At 61.6% G+C, this 21,603-nt stretch overlaps 2 protein-coding genes and 1 long non-coding RNA gene across 3 annotated transcripts in view; 1 reads left to right on the forward strand and 2 right to left on the reverse strand.

The window, feature by feature from the left end:
* Positions 1-1,433, reverse strand: LOC133101548 (uncharacterized). Its single transcript, XR_009702656.1, has 2 exons — positions 1,111-1,433; positions 1-345 (listed from the first exon to the last, which is right to left on the reverse strand). It is a non-coding gene; the product is annotated as an uncharacterized LOC133101548 (long non-coding RNA).
* Positions 281-12,459, forward strand: AGXT (alanine--glyoxylate aminotransferase). The gene is made up of 11 exons (XM_061206463.1): positions 281-697; positions 793-985; positions 2,309-2,373; positions 2,562-2,662; positions 4,255-4,325; positions 6,949-7,033; positions 8,838-8,933; positions 9,615-9,684; positions 11,003-11,098; positions 11,678-11,806; positions 12,069-12,459. Exons 1-11 carry the CDS (start codon positions 467-469, stop codon positions 12,174-12,176), a joined length of 1,245 nt encoding a protein of 414 aa, XP_061062446.1. The 5' UTR covers positions 281-466; the 3' UTR covers positions 12,177-12,459.
* MAB21L4 (mab-21 like 4) overlaps positions 12,397-21,603 on the reverse strand; it is a 16,510-nt gene continuing 7,303 nt past the window's right edge. Inside the window, 9 exon segments of the mRNA XM_061191491.1 lie at positions 12,397-12,427; positions 12,530-12,657; positions 13,120-13,267; positions 14,676-14,865; positions 18,597-18,672; positions 19,471-19,574; positions 19,577-19,807; positions 19,810-19,825; positions 21,064-21,217. Coding sequence (XP_061047474.1) covers positions 12,397-12,427; positions 12,530-12,657; positions 13,120-13,267; positions 14,676-14,865; positions 18,597-18,672; positions 19,471-19,574; positions 19,577-19,807; positions 19,810-19,825; positions 21,064-21,217 — 1,078 coding nt within the window.

Below are 21,603 nucleotides of genomic sequence, written 5' to 3' on the forward strand. Positions count from 1 at the left end.
TTCTTTTGTGAATAAAGTTTTATTAGCACACAGCCACACCCTTGTAACCGCCTTCTCACCACCACAGCAGGGCGGAGTAGTTTTAACACAGCCTGTAGGTCTGCCAAGTCTGAAATGTTGGCACTCTGGTCCCATAAGAAAAACGCTGGGGCCCCCTGAGCCCAGCCAGATGCACCAGGCTGGGCATCCTTCGGGGATGGAGCGGGAGGGGCAGCTGGAGAGCAGAGGACCGCTTGCCAAGATCTGTTTTTCACGGACTGGACTTTGTTGGCTCCTCCTCTCCCGCCGAGGGTTCAACACCCCTGCTGCCAAGCCTTCACGTGCAGGACGAGCATTGATAACGGTCTGGTAACAACGACAAACAGCCAAAGGCAGCAGGTAGAGCAGAAACCCATCGACCAGACTCGCCTCCTGGACGCCCCCGTGTCCTCCGGTGCCCATCGGCCAGTGCAGGGCCTGCTGGGAAATGCTCCGGGCACTGACCGCGGCCAGTGCGGCCCTGGGGCACAAGGCGGCAGGCTGGGTGAGGACCATGGCCTCCCACCCACTGCTGGCGGCCCCCCCAGAAGCCCTGAGTAAGCCCCTGTCCCTCCCCAGCCGGCTTCTGCTGGGGCCCGGCCCCTCTAACCTGACCCCCCGCGTCATGGCGGCTGGGGGGCGGCAGACAATAGGACACATGCACAAGGAGATGTTCCAGGTAGGCCACGGAGACACAGTGGTCAGTGCCCTGAGTGGCCTCCTCCCTGGGGTGGGAGTAGGGGAGGCAGTGACCTGCACGTCCACTGCCCCCAGATCATGGACGAGATCAAGCAAGGCATCCAGTACGTGTTCCAGACCCGGAACCCCCTCACGCTGGCCATCAGCGGCTCGGGGCACTGCGCACTGGAGGCCGCCCTGTTCAACCTCCTGGAGCCGGGGGACTCCTTCCTGGTCGGGGTCAACGGCGTCTGGGGGCAGCGGGCCCAGGACATCGGGGAGCGCATCGGTAAGAGACGGTGTGGGCGTGGGGTGCGGCCCTTCGCTCCATCCTTCCCCAGAGGCCTCCCTCCTCCAGCACGAAGCCCGGAAGCCCCCCTCTCCAGGTACCAAACTCGGGCCCTGAGCACTTACCCCCCTTGGAGGCCCTTCACGCAACCACCTGCCCGCCAGCCTGCTGTCTCCTCCAAGTGGGCGTCGGGATGCTCGAGGGGCCCCCATCCCCCTGGTCTCCCGGAGTTTGGGGAACAGCTGTTTCCAGAGCCCGTGGTGGGGATGGCACTGCAGGGACTCCTCTGGTCTCAGCACGAACCCAGAGCGTCCCCGCAGCTGTCTGAGGTCCCCAGGGCCCACCTCCACTCTGTCACAGGACAAGGTTTCAGAAGCTGACATCCCCCCCTCAAAATCTCAGAGACAGCTCTGTTTCTAGAGCTGCAAAATACGGAGGTATGGACAGGGTTTCCACTTCCAGAGTAAAATTTACTAAAGGGAGAGACAGAAGTCGAAAGCCCGAGGGTGCATTGGGTTTAATGATTGACCGAGGGTTTGGAAACATCACGGAACCCCTGCCTGGTCAGCTCCACACATGGCCACACTCGGTCCAGGTTAATGGACAACCCCCGACAGCCCGAGGGCATCCTGACCCCTCACCGGGGCCCCTCCAGTGCACACGCTGGTTTTCAAGGGGAGCCCGGGTCGGGCAAGGTCCAGGACCCTGAGCGGACCTCGGCCACCCTCCTGGCCTGGGCAAGCCCCTCCCCTGCCTCCACCACACACCTCAGGCCCCTGAGGCTGGGATGGTCCTAGGGCCTCCCTGCCTCCTGCATATGACACTGGGGGCCTGCTGTGCACGGGGGTGCAGGGCTTCAAGAGGCAGAGCAGGACAAGGGCCTGCCTCCCTGGAGCCCCAAGGCCCCAGAGAGGGCAGAGCCTGCTCCTGCTTCCCGCACGCATTCAGTCCTTCACCCAGTCATCCGTCAAATGCGTGGCCCCTCTGAAGCACCCTCTGCTGGGAAGCTCCCGTGTGCTCAGCCCTGCACAGACGCTTCTCTGCTTCCCATGTGCAGAGGGCTGCCGAGGACCGGGGTGCCCCGGCCTGGCTGGGCGCAGGGAAGGTGGGCTGGGGAGGGGACAGTGGAGCTGAGGGAGCCGCTCTCATCCACGGCACCCCGGAACCTGGATTCGCCCAGCACACTCCACCTTCCCCCTCCAGCAGCGGCTGGGGGCAGGCGTGGGCGGCCCTCACAGGGCCCACCTGCTCAGCCCGGCCTCTGTCCCCAGCGCTGGCTCCCCCCAGCGTGCGGGGGCTGCTCACCACTCACTCTGCCCCCAGGAGCCCGCGTACACCCGATGATCAAGGACCCTGGAGGCCACTTCACGCTGCAGGAGGTGGAGGAGGTACGGGGGGTGCGCCGGCCCGGGGAGGGGGCCGGTCAGCTGGGGGGGCAGGAGGGGTTGAGGGGCGTCCAGCTCCCGCTGCCCAGATCTGCACTGTCCCTGGGGAGGGAATGTGTGGGGGGCCCCACCAGGCGGAGGCCCCTTCCCCGCACTGGCTCTGCCCACGGCTGTAGCCTCCGTCCCCTCAGGCCCTGGCCCAGCACAAGCCCGTGCTGCTGTTCCTGACCCAGGGGGAGTCATCCAGCGGCGTGCTGCAGCCCCTCGATGGCTACGGGGAGCTCTGCCACAGGTGAGCCTGTCCCCTCAGGTGGGCCCGTCCCTCAGGTGGGCCTGTCCCCACAGGTGGGCCTGTCCCCTCAGGTGAGCGTGTCCCCTCAGGTGGGCCTGTCCCTCAGGTGAGCCTGTCCCGACAGGTGAGCCTGTCCCCTCAGGTGGGCCTGTCCCCTCAGGTGAGCCTGTCCCCACAGGTGAGCCTGTCCCCTCAGGTGGGCCTGTCCCCTCAGGTGAGCCTGTCCCCTCAGGTGAGCCTGTCCCCTCAGGTGGGCCTGTCCCCTCAGGTGAGCCTGTCCCCACAGGTGAGCCTGTCCCCTCAGGTGGGCCTGTCCCCTCAGGTGAGCCTGTCCCCTCAGGTGGGCCTGTCCCCTCAGGTGAGCCTGTCCCCTCAGGTGAGCCTGTCCCCTCAGGTGGGCGTGTTCCTCAGGTGAGCCTGTCCCCACAGGTGAGCCTGTCCCCTCAGGTGAGCCTGTCCCCTCAGGTGGGCCTGTCCTCTCATGTGGGCCTCTTCCGGGGTGGCAGTGCTGGGGGCAGAGCCAAGCACAGCTCAGACCCACTCTGAGGACAGGGTAGGAGTGTGGTGGGCTGCTGGCCGCTCCCCCCAGCCTCTGCCGTGTGATGGGGGTGCAGGTCCTCGGGGGTCCTCCTGGCCCTGGGCCGAGGCTGGATGGACCCTCCCATCTGAGAGCAGGGTCAGGTGTCCCCCCAGCGCCACTGCCCTCCTGGCCCATGACTAGGGTGGGCTCACGCTGACCCTGCAGCCTTGGTGCCAGGGCTGCCCCGGCCTGCCCCCCTCGCCCCGAGGTCCCAGAGCCCCAACACAGCGCCGTGCTCCACTGCCTTCCGCCAGGCTCCCCCACCCCTGCCCGGGCTGCCCAGGGCCTTGCGTGGGGTCAGGTGGGATTCCCTCCCGGGACCAGCAGTCGTGCTCTGGACAGCTGACCACAGGATGGAAGGAGAGAAGCTCCACCAACAGGCAGGGTCACCCCGGCAGGGCTGCCATCCTCCACGGGGACCTCGGGCCCACTGGGCACAGCCCAGCCAGGACCGCCTGCTGCCTGGAGTCTTGCCCAGTGAATCAAGCTCACAGATGTCACCTGGGCTACGACTCCCATAGGTCCACGTGGGATACTCTTTGTGCCTTTTTTAAAGAAAATGTGGAGGTGGAGGGAAGTCAGCGGTTTCAGCTCAGGCTGTTTCTGGACTCTGTCCTCCCCATGCTCTGGACTTCTGCCCTGTGGGCTGTCGGCAGAAGGAGATGCAGCCTTGTGCTAGGCTGGTCCCTGGACCCCACACGGCCCTTGGGCCTGAGCACTCAGCACCCAGCCAGCCCCCAGGACACAGCCTGCCTGGCTGGCCTCATGAGTACCTGGGTCCGGCCACCTGGGGCCCCCAGGGTGATGCTCGCTGTGCCGGGGGCCCACCCTGGTTCAGACACAGAGCGGGTCCCGGGGGGCTGAGAGCCCCGGAGGAGGCACCCTGTGGGAGGTGGGAGGCTCCCCCTGCTTCCCCGGTGGCCCTTCTAAAGGCTCTTAAGGCCCCTCCAGAAACCCCACCCAGGGGTAGAGTCTGAAGCCCCCTCCTGCTCTCTGCCGCCCCTGCCCCCAGGTACCAGTGCCTGCTCCTGGTGGACTCGGTGGCATCCCTGGGCGGGGTCCCCATCTACATGGACCAGCAGGGTAAGGGAGTGCCCCCCACCCCAGCCACCGGTGGCCCGAAGTGTCAGAAGCCCTGGCTGGGAGGCGTCCTGTGCCAGGGCCTGGTGTCCGCCAGCCGCACACCGGATTAGGCGCTGGTGTCCACAAGGCGTGGGAGGAGCACCAACTCCTCACAGGGAGGACACGCTCCATAAACTGGTCACACCCCGTGTTTCTGCTGGGCCATCGGGCCGGGACCAGGGGCGGGCGGGAGCAAGGGACCCTCCAGGGGAGGCATTTGGAGAGGCACTCAGAGCCTTGGAGGAGGGGTGGGGGCAATGCCAGGGCCCCTGTCAATCAGGGCGGCGACCCCCCCCAAAGCCTGTCACACGCCGGGAGCGCCGCTGACATTGTCACTGCAGGCCAGCCCGGGGAAGCCTTCCAGGCCCCGCATCTCCTCGGGGAGGGACGCCTGGACCCACTCTGGGTGGCGCGGGGCCCACGGCTGCCCGCCCCACGTGGCCTGGCCAATCAGGGCGGAGACCCCCCCAATGCCTGTCACACACCAGGAGCGCCGCTGACATTGTCACTGCAGGCCAGCCCGGGGAAGCCTTCCAGGCCCCGCATCTCCTCGGGGAGGACAGCCTGGACCCACTCTGGGTGGCGCGGGGCCCACGGCTGCCCGCCCCACGTGGCCTGGCCAATCAGGGCGGGGACCCCCCAATGCCTGTCACACGCCGGGAGCGCCGCTGACATTGTCACTGCAGGCCAGCCCGGGGAAGCCTTCCAGGCCCCGCATCTCCTCGGGGAGGACAGCCTGGACCCACTCTGGGTGGCGCGGGGCCCACGGCTGCCCGCCCCACGTGGCCTGGCCAATCAGGGCGGGGACCCCCCAATGCCTGTCACACGCCGGGAGCGCCGCTGACATTGTCACTGCAGGCCAGCCCGGGGAAGCCTTCCAGGCCCCGCATCTCCTCGGGGAGGACAGCCTGGACCCACTCTGGGTGGCGCGGGGCCCACGGCTGCCCGCCCCACGTGGCCTGGCCAATCAGGGCGGGGACCCCCCCAATGCCTGTCACACGCCGGGAGCGCCGCTGACATTGTCACTGCAGGCCAGCCCGGGGAAGCCTTCCAGGCCCCGCATCTCCTCGGGGAGGACAGCCTGGACCCACTCTGGGTGGCGCGGGGCCCACGGCTGCCCGCCCCACGTGGCCTGGCCAATCAGGGCGGGGACCCCCCCAATGCCTGTCACACGCCGGGAGCGCCGCTGACATTGTCACTGCAGGCCAGCCCGGGGAAGCCTTCCAGGCCCCGCATCTCCTCGGGGAGGACAGCCTGGACCCACTCTGGGTGGCGCGGGGCCCACGGCTGCCCGCCCCACGTGGCCTGGCCAATCAGGGCGGGGACCCCCCAATGCCTGTCACACGCCGGGAGCGCCGCTGACATTGTCACTGCAGGCCAGCCCGGGGAAGCCTTCCAGGCCCCGCATCTCCTCGGGGAGGACAGCCTGGACCCACTCTGGGTGGCGCGGGGCCCACGGCTGCCCGCCCCACGTGGCCTGGCCAATCAGGGCGGGGACCCCCCAATGCCTGTCACACGCCGGGAGCGCCGCTGACATTGTCACTGCAGGCCAGCCCGGGGAAGCCTTCCAGGCCCCGCATCTCCTCGGGGAGGACAGCCTGGACCCACTCTGGGTGGCGCGGGGCCCACGGCTGCCCGCCCCACGTGGCCTTCTGGGCTGACCCCAACCACTGCTCTGAAAGGACAGGCGCACAGAGGGGCCCTGGGCATGGGAGCAGGGGGGCAGTGCTGTCCCCGGGGTGCCCACCCTGGGCTCCAGGCTGGCCGCCCCCGCCCTGGAGGGAGAAGCCGGGCAAGGAGGCTCCAGCCTGAGGCCCAGGCCGCGGAGCAGCAGGGCCAGGCTCAGGACCTCTGGCCTTCACTGCCCCATCCCGGCCGCCACGGGACCTTGTGGGTCAGCAGGCGTCAACCTAATGTCAGCAGGGTCCCTCGTGTTGCTGCTCCTGAGTATTCATCGCTTGTGTGAAAACACCCACTTCACCCCTTTCCTCTCGGGAGAACTTTGGGTCCGCCCAGTTTTAGGCTTTAGGAATGAACTGTAAAGAACGTTCCGGGTCCACCTGTCCGTGCACCTGGGCACGCAGTTCCCTCGGGTCCCCACCCTCAGGGAGTCAGAGACGGGTGCAGGGCTTGGATGTGAACCCTGGTCCTTTGTCCTCCCAGCTTTGGGCTTGACCACCGCCCTCTGCTGCTGCCCCATAATTTGAAAATCCCCTCAGGCTGTGTGGAAGCCTGGGGGACGGGCACAGCAAGACGTGAAGGAAAAACCCGTTTGCTCCTCCACCGTCCGCCGCCCCCCACTCTCTCCCAGCGCTTCACCCCAGACGTGTGGGCTTTCCACACCAAGCAGATGCTGACGGGGTGCCCTCCAGTTAGCTCAGCCCACCTGCAATAGCGTCGGACCCCACAGGTTAAGGGTCTAGTCCTCCAACACTGTCCCTCCCATTTCCGACACCAGTTGCATGGTGGGTCCCAGGTTCCCGCAACTTCTGCTGGACTCTCAGGACCTGGGCTGGGTGGTGCCCCCATGACCCCTCCCCCACGTGGGGTTCAGCCCCTGAGCATGCGCCCCTCCCCTCCACAGGCATCGATGTCTTATACTCGGGCTCCCAGAAGGTCCTGAACGCCCCTGCAGGCACCTCGCTCATCTCCTTCAGCGACAAGGCCAAGTGAGTGAGCCCCGGCCCCAGCCAGGGCTGGACGGACGGCAAGGCCAGATGGCCCCGAGGAGGGAGGGACAGAGCAAGGGAGGGGACGGCTCCTCGGGCGGGCCGTGCTCTGCAACGCTCCCCCCAGCCTGCACAGGTGAGCCCATCCTCTGGGTTCCCAGGGAGCAGGGTGTCTGGGGCAGCCTGAGGGCCATGCGTGCGGCCGAGTGGCCAGGCCAAGCTGGCCTCCAGAAGGTGCTCCTTGTGGACCTGGGGCTTGTGTATGGGCTGCGGGGCCCAGCGTTCCAGCAGGCCCCTGGCCTCAAGCCAAGGATGGGGGGCAATGCCAGCCCGCTGCTGCCCCCACGCTGGCTCAGCATCCAGGAGCCGATGCAGGAGCTGCTCCCTGGGCTAGGCACAGGCTCCCTTCACCTGCTGCAGCCTCAACACGCCCCATGTCCCCGGTGTCCAGACCCTGAACCAGGCCTGGGTGGGCTGGGGGAGGGGATTGAGGACCGGCCCCAGCAGGCCATTACCGTGAGCTGCACCCAGGTGACGGAACAGAGAGGATGTGAGGTGAGATCTGGAGTTCTGTGTGGGTGTGCGAAGTCTGAGAGGCCTGGAGGCAGGTCAAGGAGGCATCTGGGTCTGAGTCTGGAGGTCAGACAGCGGCCTCGGTCTGTTCACGTCCGTCTGGAGCTGTTGGAGAACACCTCTATTTAACGTTTCAAGATCAGCCAGCATCGCCTGGGACCTGACAGCAGAGGAGCCCACGGGGGTGCAGGGGTTGGGGAGACCAGGGGGAAGGAAAGGAGAGAACAGGGCGGGGCGGGTGGGGAGGAGAGGCCTGCCAGGGCAGCCTGGGGTTACCTGGCCCGGGGACGCGGCTCTTCCCAGGCTGCCCCAGAGGCCCCTCCGGCAGACCCCAGCTTCACAGTTTCTTCCCCAAGGCTGCACTTGCTTCTAGGAGAGGTGAGGCCTCATCTCTAGACCCCCAGCCTCAGTCTCCCCTCTGTCATTTTCTTATGGGTATACTATTTTTATTTTAATTACGTTTAAATTTCACCATTAAACACTGAGCATAAGTATATGCTGACCCTATGTTCAGATTTTTGAAACAAAGATAAATGGGCAGATAAGGGAAGTGTGCAATAAATGTTGTACCATATATCAAACAATTGAGAAAATCTCAGGGGTGATATAACTACGTGCCTTTATACATTAGATATACATTTAGCATAGGCACCAGCCAGGTAACTGGAGGACTGAACAGAGAGGCCCTTGACTTCAGACTTGAGACAAACCAAGGGCTCTGCCCGTGTATAAACACCATTGAATTCGGGAGGAGCAGTAGCAAACAAGGGTAGGTATTAAGGAATGGGCTCCTGCCAGCTGGGACTGTGGGGCCAGTCTGCAGTGAGCGGGGCTGCCTGGAGCCTGGAAATGTTGCAGCTCAAGTCCGGGCCTGTAGGTTAGAACAGCAGTCTGGAGACTCCACGGTTAGTGCATTCTTCAAATTTTCCGGGTTTTCCAACAAGTTCCCAGGACGCTTTCCTCAAATAGGGTCCCCTCTGTCATTCTTATGTGTTTGAACTCACCACGCAGCAGACCCTCCGGTCCCCCTTCTCTGACCTGAGCAATGAGTTGGGGTGACTCCATGGGAATCAGCCCGGCCCGAGTGACAGGCGCACACCCTCGAGGCAGAGGCACAGGCTGGGCCCCAGGGGCCTGAATACAGACACCGGGGTCCTGGGGGCCCCACCCATCTGGCTCAGTTCTGAGCAACGCGGGGGGTGGGGGCATTCAGGCTGATTCTCCTCCCCAGAAATAAGATCTACACTCGGAAGACCAAGCCCTTCTCCTTCTACCTGGACATCAAGTGGCTGGCCAACTTCTGGGGCTGTGAGGACAAGCCCAGGATGTGAGAGAGGGGGCGGGGCTGGGCAGGGAGGGAAGGGGGTAGGTGGGTAGGGGGAGGGAAGTGCTAAGGGATGGGCAGGCTCCACCCTCATGCCCTCACACCCCAGCTGGAGCCCCGGGATTCACCAGTGCCAGGCCTTCAATGCCCCCAACGGGGTCCCCCCCATTCCCCTCAGGCCCCCCAGGCATGGTCCCCACCCCCCTTTCCATGCGGCCCTCTCCTCCCAGAAGTCCCAGCACATCTGCAGGCACTTTGGACCTGGCCTGACACATCTTCCCAATCCTGGGCTTGCTTTACCCATCTCTCCGATGGAGGGAGGGACCAGGGGGCTCTCTGTGAGGTGGCTTTGACCTTAACCCGAGGCCCCTTACGTGACACACATAGACAGGGACACCAGGAACTGTGCCCTACGCAGCGGGCACAGCGGGGCACTGGGGCTACAGGTGAGAGCCAGCGCCCGGTCTCCAGCCCATCAGCCTCCCCCCGCAGCCCGGCCAGTGCCCTGCTCTGAGCCAGGCTCTCCCCAGATCTGGCTGCAGGTCTGTACCCCCAAGCTGGACCGCGCTCCCCTGGGTGGGGGCCGACCTGTCGTCAGAGAGCCTGGGCCAGCTGGGGCTGGGAGAGACACAGTCACTGCCCTGGCCCTGCCCAGTGACCTGGCCACCCCCTCCTGTCTTCCAGATACCATCACACCACCCCCGTCATCAGCTTGTACAGCCTGAGGGAGAGCCTGGCCCATCTAGCAGAGCAGGTGAGCGGAGGGGACAGCTGAGCAGCGTGGAGCTGGGACCCGGCGGGTGCTGAGGCTGGCGAGCCGCGGCGAGGCCCCCTCCCCGAGATTCCCGCAAGCTGACGGGGGCAGGGGGTGAGAGGGATGCTGAGACTCGGAGAGCTGCTGGTTGGTTTGCTGAGGGGCCCGCAGAGAAGGAAGAGGTGCTGGGGGCCTTGCTGGAGAGTAGCCCTGAGTGGGGAGGGGGATAGGCTCTGGGCAGGTGTCAGGGAGGGGGTGGGAGAGCCGGCTGCCTGCTGAGGGTAGAGGCCCCGGAGGACAGAGCCCTGAGGGCAGATGCGGTGATAGGGCAGGTGTGGACCCCCTTCCAACCCCTCGGTTCTTAGTGAAGCGCTCAGCGCGGGCCTGGCTGAGCAGAGGGGCCAGGTGGGAGGAAGAGAGGGCGGGCGGCCGGGAAGTGGAGCCAGAGGGCAGGGGGGTGGAGTGAGACCACCGTCAGAAGGCTTGGCTGTGCCCTCAGCCACTACCCACTCCAGGGTGTGGGCAGGAGCCACGTGGGGACAGCTGGGTGTGACCACGACCAGGGTGGTGCTTTGGCCCAGTGCAAGGTCCACACTCTCGGGACCCAAGAGGCCAAGTGTGGCCCAGGCCAGGAAACACAGCCCCAGGACGGCCCCCAGGGGCCCTGCCAGCTGCCGGTCCAGAGGCCAGGGAGAGACCTGGGCCAAGGCCTTCCTCCAGCGAGGCTGCAGTGCTGCGCTGGCCACGTTTGCCCTCTGCGTCCACTCACGTCGCCACCGCCCCAGGGCTGGGCTAGACTCGAGATGTCCCATGGGCTGGGTGGTCACCAGCACCGGGCTGGCGTGCGCAGCCGAGAGAGAGGCCGGGAGCTGACGCTTGCGGGGGAGGGGGCTGGGCCACGGCTGTGAGCTGCGCAGACAGGAGAGGCTGGACCCCCGTGGAATTGGGACTGTGGGCTCAGCGGGCGGCCCAGAAGCCTTTCTGCCCCCTGCCAGCCCCCCACCTCTGGCCAGGGCGTCCCCACCCCTCCCAGGGGCCTGGAGGATCCAACAACGGGCTGGGCCGCCACGTCCCCCTCCCAGACCCAGACTATTTCCACCGCCCTGAGGTAGCCCGGGCTCGGCCCCTGGGGCAGAGTCAGGGCCCTGAACCTGGGGCTCCAGGGGGCTCCCGAGGGGTTCAGAGCCCAGGCCAGGAGAGGAGCCCCTCCGCCGGCCAAAGTTGCCCCCCGGTGGATGCCAGCCAGTTTCTCCCTCTCTGCCCACCGAGGAGGGCCCCCAGCCCCCCCTGCCCACCCCACTGCCCTCTCCCCACCCAGGGCCTGGAGAACAGCTGGCAGCAGCACCGCGAGGCCTCAGAGTACCTGCACGGGCGCCTGCAGGGGCTGGGCCTGCAGCTCTTCGTGAAGGACCCGGTGAGGAGGGCGGGGGCAGAGGGCATCAGGTGGCGGTGGGGGGAGGGAGAGCTCCTGTCCAGCCCCCTTTAGGGATATGGCAGTTCTGGTGGGGGCAGGGACGGTCCTGGGGATCGGGGGGCAGTCACCGTCATTGTCACGGTTTCCTGGCCTCCGGATCTTAGGACATTTAATTGGATGCCTCCACCTCCCCCAGAGCCTCCCCACCTGGAGTAGTTATGGGTGATCCCTGAGCTAGAAGACGCCCATCAGCCTCCAGAATCCCAGCCAGACACCATCCTGGAGGGGCTGGGGGTAGGGGGTCAGCTGAATAAGCCAGGCGCCCCAAGTTTCAGTGTATGGCCTGTCAGAGAACAGACACAGGGAGGGGTCCCTGGAGGCTGGAAGTCCTGCCCTGAGCACCAGCCGGTGGGCGTGGCTCCTGGGGCGGTGGTGACCTCGCTCTCCTGGGGCCCTTTCTCCGTCCCCCATATGCACCCCTGCCCGCCCCTTTGGAGCCTGCGGCCAGGGCTGGCCAGGCCAGGGCAGGTGGAGCTGGCTGTGATGTCATGAGGTGGCTGAGCCCGGCCTGTCCTGCAGGCCATCCGACTGCCCACCGTCACCACCGTGGCCGCACCTGCGGGCTACGACTGGAGAGACCTTGTCAACTACGTCATGGACCACTTCAACATCGAGATCACGGGCGGCCTTGGGCCCTCGGTGGGGAAGGTAAGGGGGGCCTGCAGTTCTGAGTGCTCCACACCCAGGCCGAGGTCAGCGGTCATCTGAGGACCCAGGACAGCAGGGCATCAGGAAGGGAACACCTTTCTCTGAAGCCCGGGGACTGTACTGGGAGTGACCGAGGCCAAGTGTACCCTCCTGCCCCCTTCCTCCCGCACGGGGGGACACCAGCTGGCTCTGCCCTGACCTCAGTAACAGCCAGGCAGGGCCCCAGACAGAGGCTGACGTCTGCGCCCCGCCCCTGTCCCAGGTGCTGCGGATCGGCCTGCTGGGCTGCAACGCCTCCCGGGAGAACGTGGACCGAGTGATCGGGGCCCTGCAGGAGGCCCTGCAGCGCTGCCCCCGGAACAAGCTGTGACCCGGCTGCCTGTCCCACGCTCACGCAGTCGACTGGGGGTGGGGGCCCAGGGGCAAACAGACTCTGCAAGGGGGACAGGCCCCGAGGACAGGACAGCTGCTGACCCAGCCCAGGTGAAGGGGGGAGGGGCAGGGCCGGGCAGCTGCCCCCGCCCCCAGCGGCCCGTCCCCTCCGAGTGGAGCTTCCTGGATGTGGGCCATTTGGACCCTCAGCGCCTCCCCTATGAGCTGCCGTCCCCATAGGTCACTGGCCTGTGAATGTTCAATAAAGAAGCAGCTGGTCATCTGTCCTCACTGTGTGGGGCTGGGCTGCAGAGGAGTCTGGCAGGAAGGCCCCCCGCTCCCTGACCGCACCTTTGTTGCGGGGAGCTCAGGGAGCGGATCCTCGCCTGGGCCTCCCCAGGGCTGGAGGACGGGGTGTGTGAGCAAGTCAGCTGGGCCGGGGGCCCTGACACTGCACACTCTGGGCCCAGATTTCGAACCTGCAAAACACATCCTCACGTACAGCCTCCACGGAAGGCCCCCAGGGTCACGGGACAAGGGCACCAAGATGCCCAAGAGCAAATAGCCAGGACTTGAGCCCTGATGACTCAAGGGCACACCACAGGCACGCAGGCCACTGCAGGCACTGAACGTCTGGGAGTTCGCAGCCCTGGGACCACTCTGCCCTCGAATGTGCAGCCGAGGGGGGCCCCCAGCCCCCAGCCCCCTCCCCCTCCTCTGCCCGGCTCCCCCTGACCCCCTGTCCCTTCGCTCCTGCCCCTCACTGGTTTCTGCCTATGCCAGGCTCCCTCGCCCCTCCCTCCTGGGAAGGGTCAGGCCAGGCCAGACCAGCGTGTGCGGCAGGCAGTCACAGCCACGTCCACACTTCCAGGTCCTCACCCATCCTAAGAACCTCCAGGATGCAGGCCATTTCTCCCTCTGGTCGAGATGGGCACCCACACCCCATGCAGCCCTGTGTCTTTGTGGAGGGCTGGGGCTGGCCTGGCTCCACCCCGTCGCTCACCCAGCTGGGGGCTGGGCACAGCTTTGGGCACTGGGGTGGGGCTCTGAGCAGACCTGAGGCCCGCTGCCCCATGGTGCTTACAGCCACTGGGAGAGAGGGCACTCATAGGGTGACCCAGACACTGTCACAGGGTAGCTGTGGTCAGCACAGGAGCTGAGAGGCCAGAGGGTCTGAAATCCCATTTTTAAAGTCCTATTTGTTCATGTGTTTCTTTCATGGTCTGTGCTGTTTGGATCCTCCCTAGGAAACCTCTGCCTACCTTGAGGTCCTGAAGATCTGTTCCCATGTTTTCTTCTAGAAACTTTGTGATGTCTGGTTTTATGTTGAGATTTATGACCCACCTCACATTGATTTTGTGCGTGGAGTCGAGAAGGGGGCAAGGTTCATTTTTATCCAGACTGATATCCAGTCTTTCCAATGTTTGTTAAATAGACTTTCCTTCCCATCTGGTTGACATGGCCCGTTTGCCAGCTGACCATAGGTGCAGGTCTCCTTCTGCCTCTCTGTTCCCTTTCGTTGCTGAATTTATCCACCCTCATGTCCACACCACACTGTCTTAAGTACATCAGCTTTATAGAGAGTTTTGAAATCCAGTAGCGCGCGTTCTCCAGTTTCATTCTCCCTTTTAAAGATTGTATTTCCTGTCCTAGATCTTTTGAATTTGCATATACATTTTAGTCATCTTGTCTATTTCCTCAGAATAGCTTACTGGAATTTTGGTGGGAATTGCACTAAATCTATATATCAAGTTAAGGACAATGGAAACTATTAAAATATTACAAATTCTTATTCATGAACATTAATTTAGGTCTTTTAAAATTAAACTTAGCTGTGTTTCCAGTTTTCAGTGTAGAGGTCTTACACATCTTTTATTTGATGTATTCCTTGGTGTTTGGGGTTTTGTTTTATATATAAATTTATTTATTTAATTTATTTATTTTTGGCTGCATTGGGTCCTCGCTGCTGCGCGTGGGCTTTCCCCACCCCTCATTGCGGTGCGCGGGCTTCTCAGTGCGGTGGCCTCTCCTGCTGCGGAGCACAGGCTCTAGGTGAGCAGGCTTCATGTCTTGGGGCTCGTGGGCTCAGTAGTTGTGGCTCGCGGGCTCAGTTGCTCCGTGGCATGTGGGATCTTCCCAGACCAGGGCTCGAACCCGTGTCCCCTGCGTTGGCAGGCAGACTCTCAACCACTGCGCCACCAGGGACGCCCCGTGTTTGGTATTTTTGATGCTACTGTAAATGGTATTTTTAAAATTTCATTTCCAATAGTGATTCTTAATATATAGATTTATAGCTAACCCTTCTCTATAAACAAACCTAGTAGTTTCTTTGCAGATTCCTTGGGAATTTCTATGCAGACAATCAAGTTGTCTATGAATAACAACATTTTCACTCCTTCTTTTCCAGTGTTCATATCTTTTCATCATTTTTTCCTGCCTCGTTTCACAGGTGAGGACCCTGTACCAGGTGGTTCCCGATGGGCAGCTCGGAGCCCACGGTCCGCTGGGGTCTCGCAGGCAGGGCCTCGTTCTCTGCCAGGGCCGCGCATCATGGCAGACACTGTGCTCAGCAGTGAGGCTGCAGATGACGTGGTCCCGCTCCACCACCTCCACGACCACGTTAGGGTTTCCGGAGATGCCACATGCTGCCCACTCTCCCAGGGTCCCACCAGCACCTGCACCTGCACCTGCTGGAGGGCCCAGCTGGGCTCTGACCCCACTCGGAACCCACAGCCTTCCGAGTCACTTACCCTCTGCACTTTGGAATGAATATGTCTAACAAGGCATCCAACGAACTGCTAGCTAATGCTCCCAGGTCTTCTTCGCAGAATGTAATCAAAACGGTGAACCAGAGTGACGTTCTACAGGTTGTCCCAACGATAAAGGCCCATCAGGCTTGTGCTGTGACACAGAGCGCGAGGATGAACCTGGGGCAAGATCATGAACTTACACTGTTGCCTCTTCCAAGTGAATGCAAACTGCTTCTGATCCTCCTCTCTAAAGGGGGTTGAAGAGAATGCATTTCCCAGATCAGTAGTCACATAGCACGTCCCAGAGGCTGTGCTGTCTGTTCTACTAAAGAAACCACACAGCACAGCACCTGGGTTGCAGGGTACGACTTGGTTCCGTTTATGTAAAATCCACTGCCGTTCGCCACAACCCCACTGAGGTTTTTATTTTTTAATTTATTTTTAAGACACATTTTTAGAGCAGGTTTAGGTTCTTAGCAAAATTGAGAGAAAGGGTCAGAAATTTCCCATACACCCGCTACCCCCACCGGTATGTAGTCCTCCCCACTGTCAACATCCCCGACCAGCGTGGTACATTTGCTGTAATTAATGAGCCTACACTGACACGTCATAATCATCTAAGGTTTAGAGTTTACATTAAGATTCACTCTGGGTGGCGTACATTCTATGGGTCTGGACAAATGTATAATGACATGTGTCCACCATTATAGTATCATACAGAGTATTTTCACTGCCCTAAAAATCCCCTGTGCCCCACCCATTCATCCCTACCCCTACCGCAAACCCTGGCAATCACTGATCGTTTTGCTGTCTCCATAGTTCTGCCTTTTCCAGAATGTCATAGAGTTGGAAGCGTACAGTATGTAGCCTTTTTCAGATTGGCTTCTTTCACTTAATAATATGCATTTAAGCTTCCTCCATGTATCTTCATGGCTTGATAGCTCATTTCTTTTTAAGTCTGAATAATATTCCATTGCCTGGGTGGACCACAGTTTATTTATCCACTCGCCTACTGAAGGACATCCCAGTAGCTTCCAGGTTTTGGCAACTATGAGTAAAGTTGCTATAAACATCTGCATGCAGGTTTTTGTGTAGACATAAGTTTTCAGCTGCTTTGGTTAAATACTAAGGGGTGTGATTGCTAGATCATATGGTGAGAGTATGTTCAGTTTTACAAGAAACCACCACATTGTCTTCCAAAATGGCTGTACCATTCTGCGTTCCCAGAAGCAACGAATGAGAGTTCCTGTTGCTCCACATCCTCGCCAGCATTTGGTGTTGTCAGTGTTCTGGATTTGGGCCATGCTAATGGGTGTATAGTGGTATCTCGTTTTAACTTGCATTTCCCTGATGACCTATGATGTGCAGCATCTTTTCATATGCTCATTTGCCATCTGCATATTTTCTTTGGTGAGGTGCCTGTTAAGGCCATTGGCCCATTTTTTGGTCAGGTTGTTTCTTTTCTTATTGTTGAGTTTTAAGAGTTCTTTGCATATTTCAGATACCAGTCCTTTATCAGATGTGTGTTTTGCAAATTTTTTCTCCCATTGTGTGGCTTGTCTTCTCATTCTCTTGATATTGTCTTTCACAGAGTGAAGGTTTTTAATTTCAGTGACATCCAGCTTATCCACTGCTTTTTTTCATGCCTTTGGTGTTGTATCATAAAAGTCAATACCATACCCAAGGTTATTTGGGTTTTCTCTCATGTTACGTTCTAGGAGATTTAAAGTTTTATGCTTTACATTTTGCTGTCTGATCTATTTTGAGCTCGTTTTTGTTAAGGGTGTGAAGTCTGTGTCTAGACTCATTTTTTTCAGGTGGATGTCCAGGGGTTCCAGCACCATCTGTGGAAGGGACCACCTTGGCGCCACTGTATTGCCTTTGCTCCTCTGTCAAAGATCAGTTGACTACGCACATGGGTCTCTTTCTGGCTCTCTATTCTGTCCCATTGATGTATTCGTCTAGTCTCTTGCCGTCTTGATTACTGTAGCTTTATGGTAAACCTTGAAGTCTGACAGTGTCGGTGCTCCGACTTTGTTCTTCTACTTTAAGATTGCGTTGCCTTCTGGGTCTTTTTTCTTTCCACATAAACATTACATCAATTTGTTGATATCCACAAAATAAATTGCTGAGATTGGGATTGCATTGAATCTATAGAACAAGCTGGGAAGAACTGACATCTTGACAATACTGAGTCTTCTATCCATGAACATGAAATATCTCTCCATTTATTATTATCTTCTTTGATTTTGTTCATCAGAGTTAGGTAGTTTTTCTCTAATAGATCTTGTATATATTTTGTTGGATTTATATCTAAGCATTTCATTTTTGACCCATCTGTTGCTGAGGTCATCCTGGTGAATCACAGTCTTTGAAGGTGGCTCTAAGCCCTGATACTGCACTGGCACACAGTATGTTTTGCTGGACAACTTTGGCCATGGGAGTAGGTGGTTTTAAAGGCTTCCCCTTGGCCTTTCCTACCATTGTGGCTCCTACTCCTGCTAAGTACAGCCATCCATCCCGATATACCTCAAACAGCAAGGAAATGACCACAGGGTGGGCCTGGACACTTTGTACCCATTACAAAACAGATTGGACCAAGATAATGTCTTCTGCAACCTCTGCTGCCTCATGGCAGGGGGTGGGGGGGGTGGGCATCATGGCATTTTTTTGTCTCCTTGTGTTAGTGTCAACTCTGGTCCTGAGTCCCACAGCCTTCAGGGAAACTCGCATGTCCTCTCCGTGGCCACAGGTCTTTCTGGAGGAGGTTCAGGGAAGTGGCTGCTACACAGACTCGCTCAGGGTCTGCAGGCCGTTCTCAGGACCCCGGGGCGTGGGCTGCGGCTCAGAATCTGAGGAGTAACGTCACTGAGAGGCAAGGAGAGTGAAGAGTAGAAAATGCCTGCTGGCTGGGACACGCGGAGGGTGAGGAGCTCCGCAGGGTGAGAGGCTGCCAGCTGTCTGCAGTGAGGTGATGAGAGAATGCAGGTGGGAAGTAGGGCAGAGAGAGGAGATGGAGGGGCTGGCATCAGATGCCAGGAGAAGCCGCCTGACTTCACGTGACAGCATCAGCAGCGGCTGGTGGTGCGGCTGCGGATGTCTCCTTCATGAACTAGAAGGTGAGGATTCGGGGGTGGGCAGGGGGTCGTTCACGGAGAAGGGGGGAGGGTTGACCTGCCTGTCTACATACAAGCTTTTTCTACTTTTATGTTTCCAGGAAAAATAATCTCCCCGCAGACACACAAAAAGCAGTAGGTAGCGTCTCCACTGTGTACAAGCAGCGCACTGATGTCCTCAAGATCAGACACCGAGATTTCATCACGCAGATCAGTGTGCTACGCAGGTGGGGACCAGCTCGGGTCTCACGTGGATTCTTGGTTTTCAGAGTCTTGATGACATCATATGGATGGATCAACAGCCGTCCCGTGAAGTACGTGGCACCTTCATCCCAGGACCTCTGGAGACCCACTGTCCAGCACTCCCAGACTCCCACAGGGCCTTCCCTGGACAGGCTCAGGTGGTCCCAGGGGACAAAGGCCCTCCGCCCTCCCCCCGCCCACTCTAGGTGAAGCCCATTCCCGTCTCCAAATGTTCCAGGGGCCTCCATGGGGCAGTGTAGCCAGACGGAGAGTGCTGAGACAGGCACTCAGCTCGGCAATTCTCGGCACCCTGGATCTCGGTCTTCAGGAGGATGCTCTGCATGGCCGAGATCTGGTCCTCATCCTGGATGTTGAAGACCTAGAACTGCGGGTGGGGCAAGACAGAGGGATCACAGGGACATCTGGGGGCCATGACGGGGCCCTGGGCACAGCGTGGGCAGCACAGAGGGGTCACGGTGACATCTGGGGGCCATGACGGGGCCCCGGGCCCAGCGTGGGACTTCACGCGCTCCCTGGCTTCTGGGCTTTCCGCCTCTGGGTCTTTGCCTGCACAGCCCTCCCTGCAGGTGGACCTGTCCAGGGCCCTCTCCTCTGGCCCTTCCCTGGATGGGCCTGACACAGAGGAGGCCCCATCAGGTGCTGGTTGAGAGCTCAGCGTGCATCACCCCTCCCGCTACCACCACCCCAGCCCCATGTGCCCTGGAAGGAGGGTGGGAGTTGGCCCTGGGGGACAGGAGCTAGAGGGGGCTCTATGGGGTGGGAGAGGGGAGGCCTACCCCAGTTGGTTGAATCTTGGCACTCAAGGAGAGACAGCTGGCTGACAGCACCTGAACGCCCAACGGGCATGGCCGATGCAGGGCCCCAGGCTGGGCAGGTGGGGCTCTGAGCACTGGTCCAGTGTGGGTCTGCGGGAGGTTCATCTGGAAAAGGGGGCAGGCGCAGACGACCCTGGTTCCCAGAGACTGGCCCTGGCCTCGAGGCCCCCCGTGGTTGTGGGCACGCATGGCTTATCCGACCCCAGCAGGCACATCTTCCCCGACAGATGCTCCCGCTGCGCTGTCCCGAGGGCTGACCTGACCCACCTTCCTCGGCTCCTGACCGGGGGTCGTGGAGCGGGCCTCCACCCGCACCCACGTGTGACCCGGCCCTGCCCTGCCCCCACCTTGTCCAGCAGGACATCGAAGTAGGCAGTGACCCTGTAGGCGGGGTCACTGGCGGGCAGCTGCAGGAGGGCCTTGACCCCGCTGCCGATTCGTGGCGGGGGCTGCGGCCCAGGTGGGTGACACGGATGTGCAGGGAGGCCTCAGGCTGGCCGGCGAAGCGCTCCACGCGCTGGGAGAGGGCACTGAGGTCCAGGCCGGAGTCCTGCAGCAGGTTCCGCTCGGGGTAGAGGAAGTGGGGCAGGTTCCTGGTGGCCAGACAGCAGGGCAGCACCACGAGCTAGCGGTACACGGCGCCCTGCAGCTCCGCCCAGCCCTCGGGCACCAGGAAGAGCATGCGGCCCGTAGCATCACCATCTGCGGCAGGATGGCCGGGTCAGGCCCCCACCACCCTCACACCTGGCCACCTGCAGCCCACCGCCCTTACCAAAGCCGTCCCACTCCACCCTGCACCCCACCCTGGAAGCCCCCTGCCCACCCCCACCGGTCCCCCTCCTTCGTGCCACCCCTGGTCCCAGCTCAAGTCCCAGCCGCTCCCTGCCTGCTGCCCCCGCCCTGGCGCCTCTCTTCTCCCCAGGGTCCCACACCAGCCTCCCAGGATGCCTCTCAGGAGATTCTGAGGCTCCTACCCATCCTCTGGGCTTTCCCCATGTGCCCCACCCTTCATCGAACTCCTACTGATGCCCTGAAGCCCTACACAAAGAGCCCTATCCTGTGGCATCGTCCCAGCCCTAGTCTGTGTGCCCAGGATGCCTGGGTCCAGAATACATTTGAAGCCACCAGGATGGACTTACCTGCCCCACCCCGCACCGGTACCTTCTCTTCCCCCGACCCTGAGCCCCCAGCCAGGGTCCCTTCCTGTCACAAGGTGCCCTGCTGCACCCTCTCTTTCCACACCCCCGTCACCCCTCGTTCACTGAGGGGCTCAGGAGCCACAGTGTGTGCCACCCCACGGGACCCCCTCAGCAGCTGGCACCCCCTCAGGGGTGGGGCTGAAGGCCTGAGGGGGGCGGTGGGTAGGGCACACGGGGACTCGCTGCAGAGCCGTCTTCCCTGCCAGCTCGGCCCCCTCTCTGACCCCGACGCCCGGCGTGGGGCAGCACCGGCAGCTCTCACCCACTGCTCACTGTCAGCGGAGACCCCAGACTCCCAGCCTCAGCTGCTTCCCCTTCACAGCCATGCCGGGTGGGGTGGATCAGGCCCGGATGGCAGGGGCACGGGGACAAAGGGGCTTCCAGGCCTGACACCAGCTGGCCGGAGTGCCCACTCTATGCAGCCCAACCCCACGGTCTGATTGAGACCTGCACCCAGGCCCAGGACGGCCTCCGAGGGTACTGGCCCCAGGATGGGGAGGCTGGCCTGAGGTGCCCCAGAGCCCTGAGCCCGATGGCCACGCTCATGAGCTGCAGTCTCACTTCCTGGGAACCCGGAGGAGGCCTCGGAGACCTCTGACACGGAGCTCAGTCCGGGCTGTCCACCGGGGGAGCCGGCAGGAGGGTCCAACCCGGGTGCCCCTGGCCTCGGCCCCTGGTTACAGACACGGGCCTGGCGGAGGCCGAGCAGGTACGGGGCACGGCCAGGCCCCCCACGCGTACCTTCAGGTGGCCGAGGGTCAGGCCCGGGCCCTTGCCGCCTTCTCGCCAGCTCTCGTGGTTGACCCGGTCCAGGACGGAGAGGCCGTCCAGGTGATGGTCCTGGAGGGAGCCCAGCACAGCCAGCAGCCTGGTGGGCAGGTAGTCAGTGGAGACCCTGGAGCCCAGACAGACACACCGTGTTCGGTCAGCACTGCGGCCTTGGCCAGGCGGCCAGGCGGCCTCATCCCCAGCTCATCCCCAGGAAAGACAGCGCCCCCCCACCCCTGTGGCCTTGCCAGGAGCGAAGCTTCTGAGCCCCATGAGACGGCCCAGACCACGACAGGGGATGGCCTGCTGCACCCGGCCCACCCCCACGTGCTTGTCGGAAAGTTCACTTGATGAGCCGTCAAGTGTGAAAAGCCCACTTTCCACGTAGCTGCTCAGGCCCCAGTGCGTGGAGGGAGGCAGGGTGCCCCCAGGCATGCCCAGCCCTCCAGGTGTGGACAGGGAGGTGCCACTGTGACCGGCCCGGGGTGAAGCAGTAGCTCCTGGTCCGCGGGC

Source organism: Eubalaena glacialis, chromosome 1 (assembly GCF_028564815.1).
Source record: "Eubalaena glacialis isolate mEubGla1 chromosome 1, mEubGla1.1.hap2.+ XY, whole genome shotgun sequence".
Taxonomy (NCBI): Eukaryota; Metazoa; Chordata; class Mammalia; order Artiodactyla; family Balaenidae; genus Eubalaena; species Eubalaena glacialis.

Coding starts and splice junctions, on each gene's coding strand:
- AGXT (XM_061206463.1), top strand. CDS start 467: ATGCTCCGGGCACTGACCGCGGCCAGTGCGGCCCTGGGGCACAAGGCG. Junction 986..2,308: donor GGACATCGGGGAGCGCATCG/GTAAGAGACGGT, acceptor CTCTGCCCCCAG/GAGCCCGCGTACACCCGATG. Junction 9,685..11,002: donor TGGCCCATCTAGCAGAGCAG/GTGAGCGGAGGG, acceptor CTCCCCACCCAG/GGCCTGGAGAACAGCTGGCA.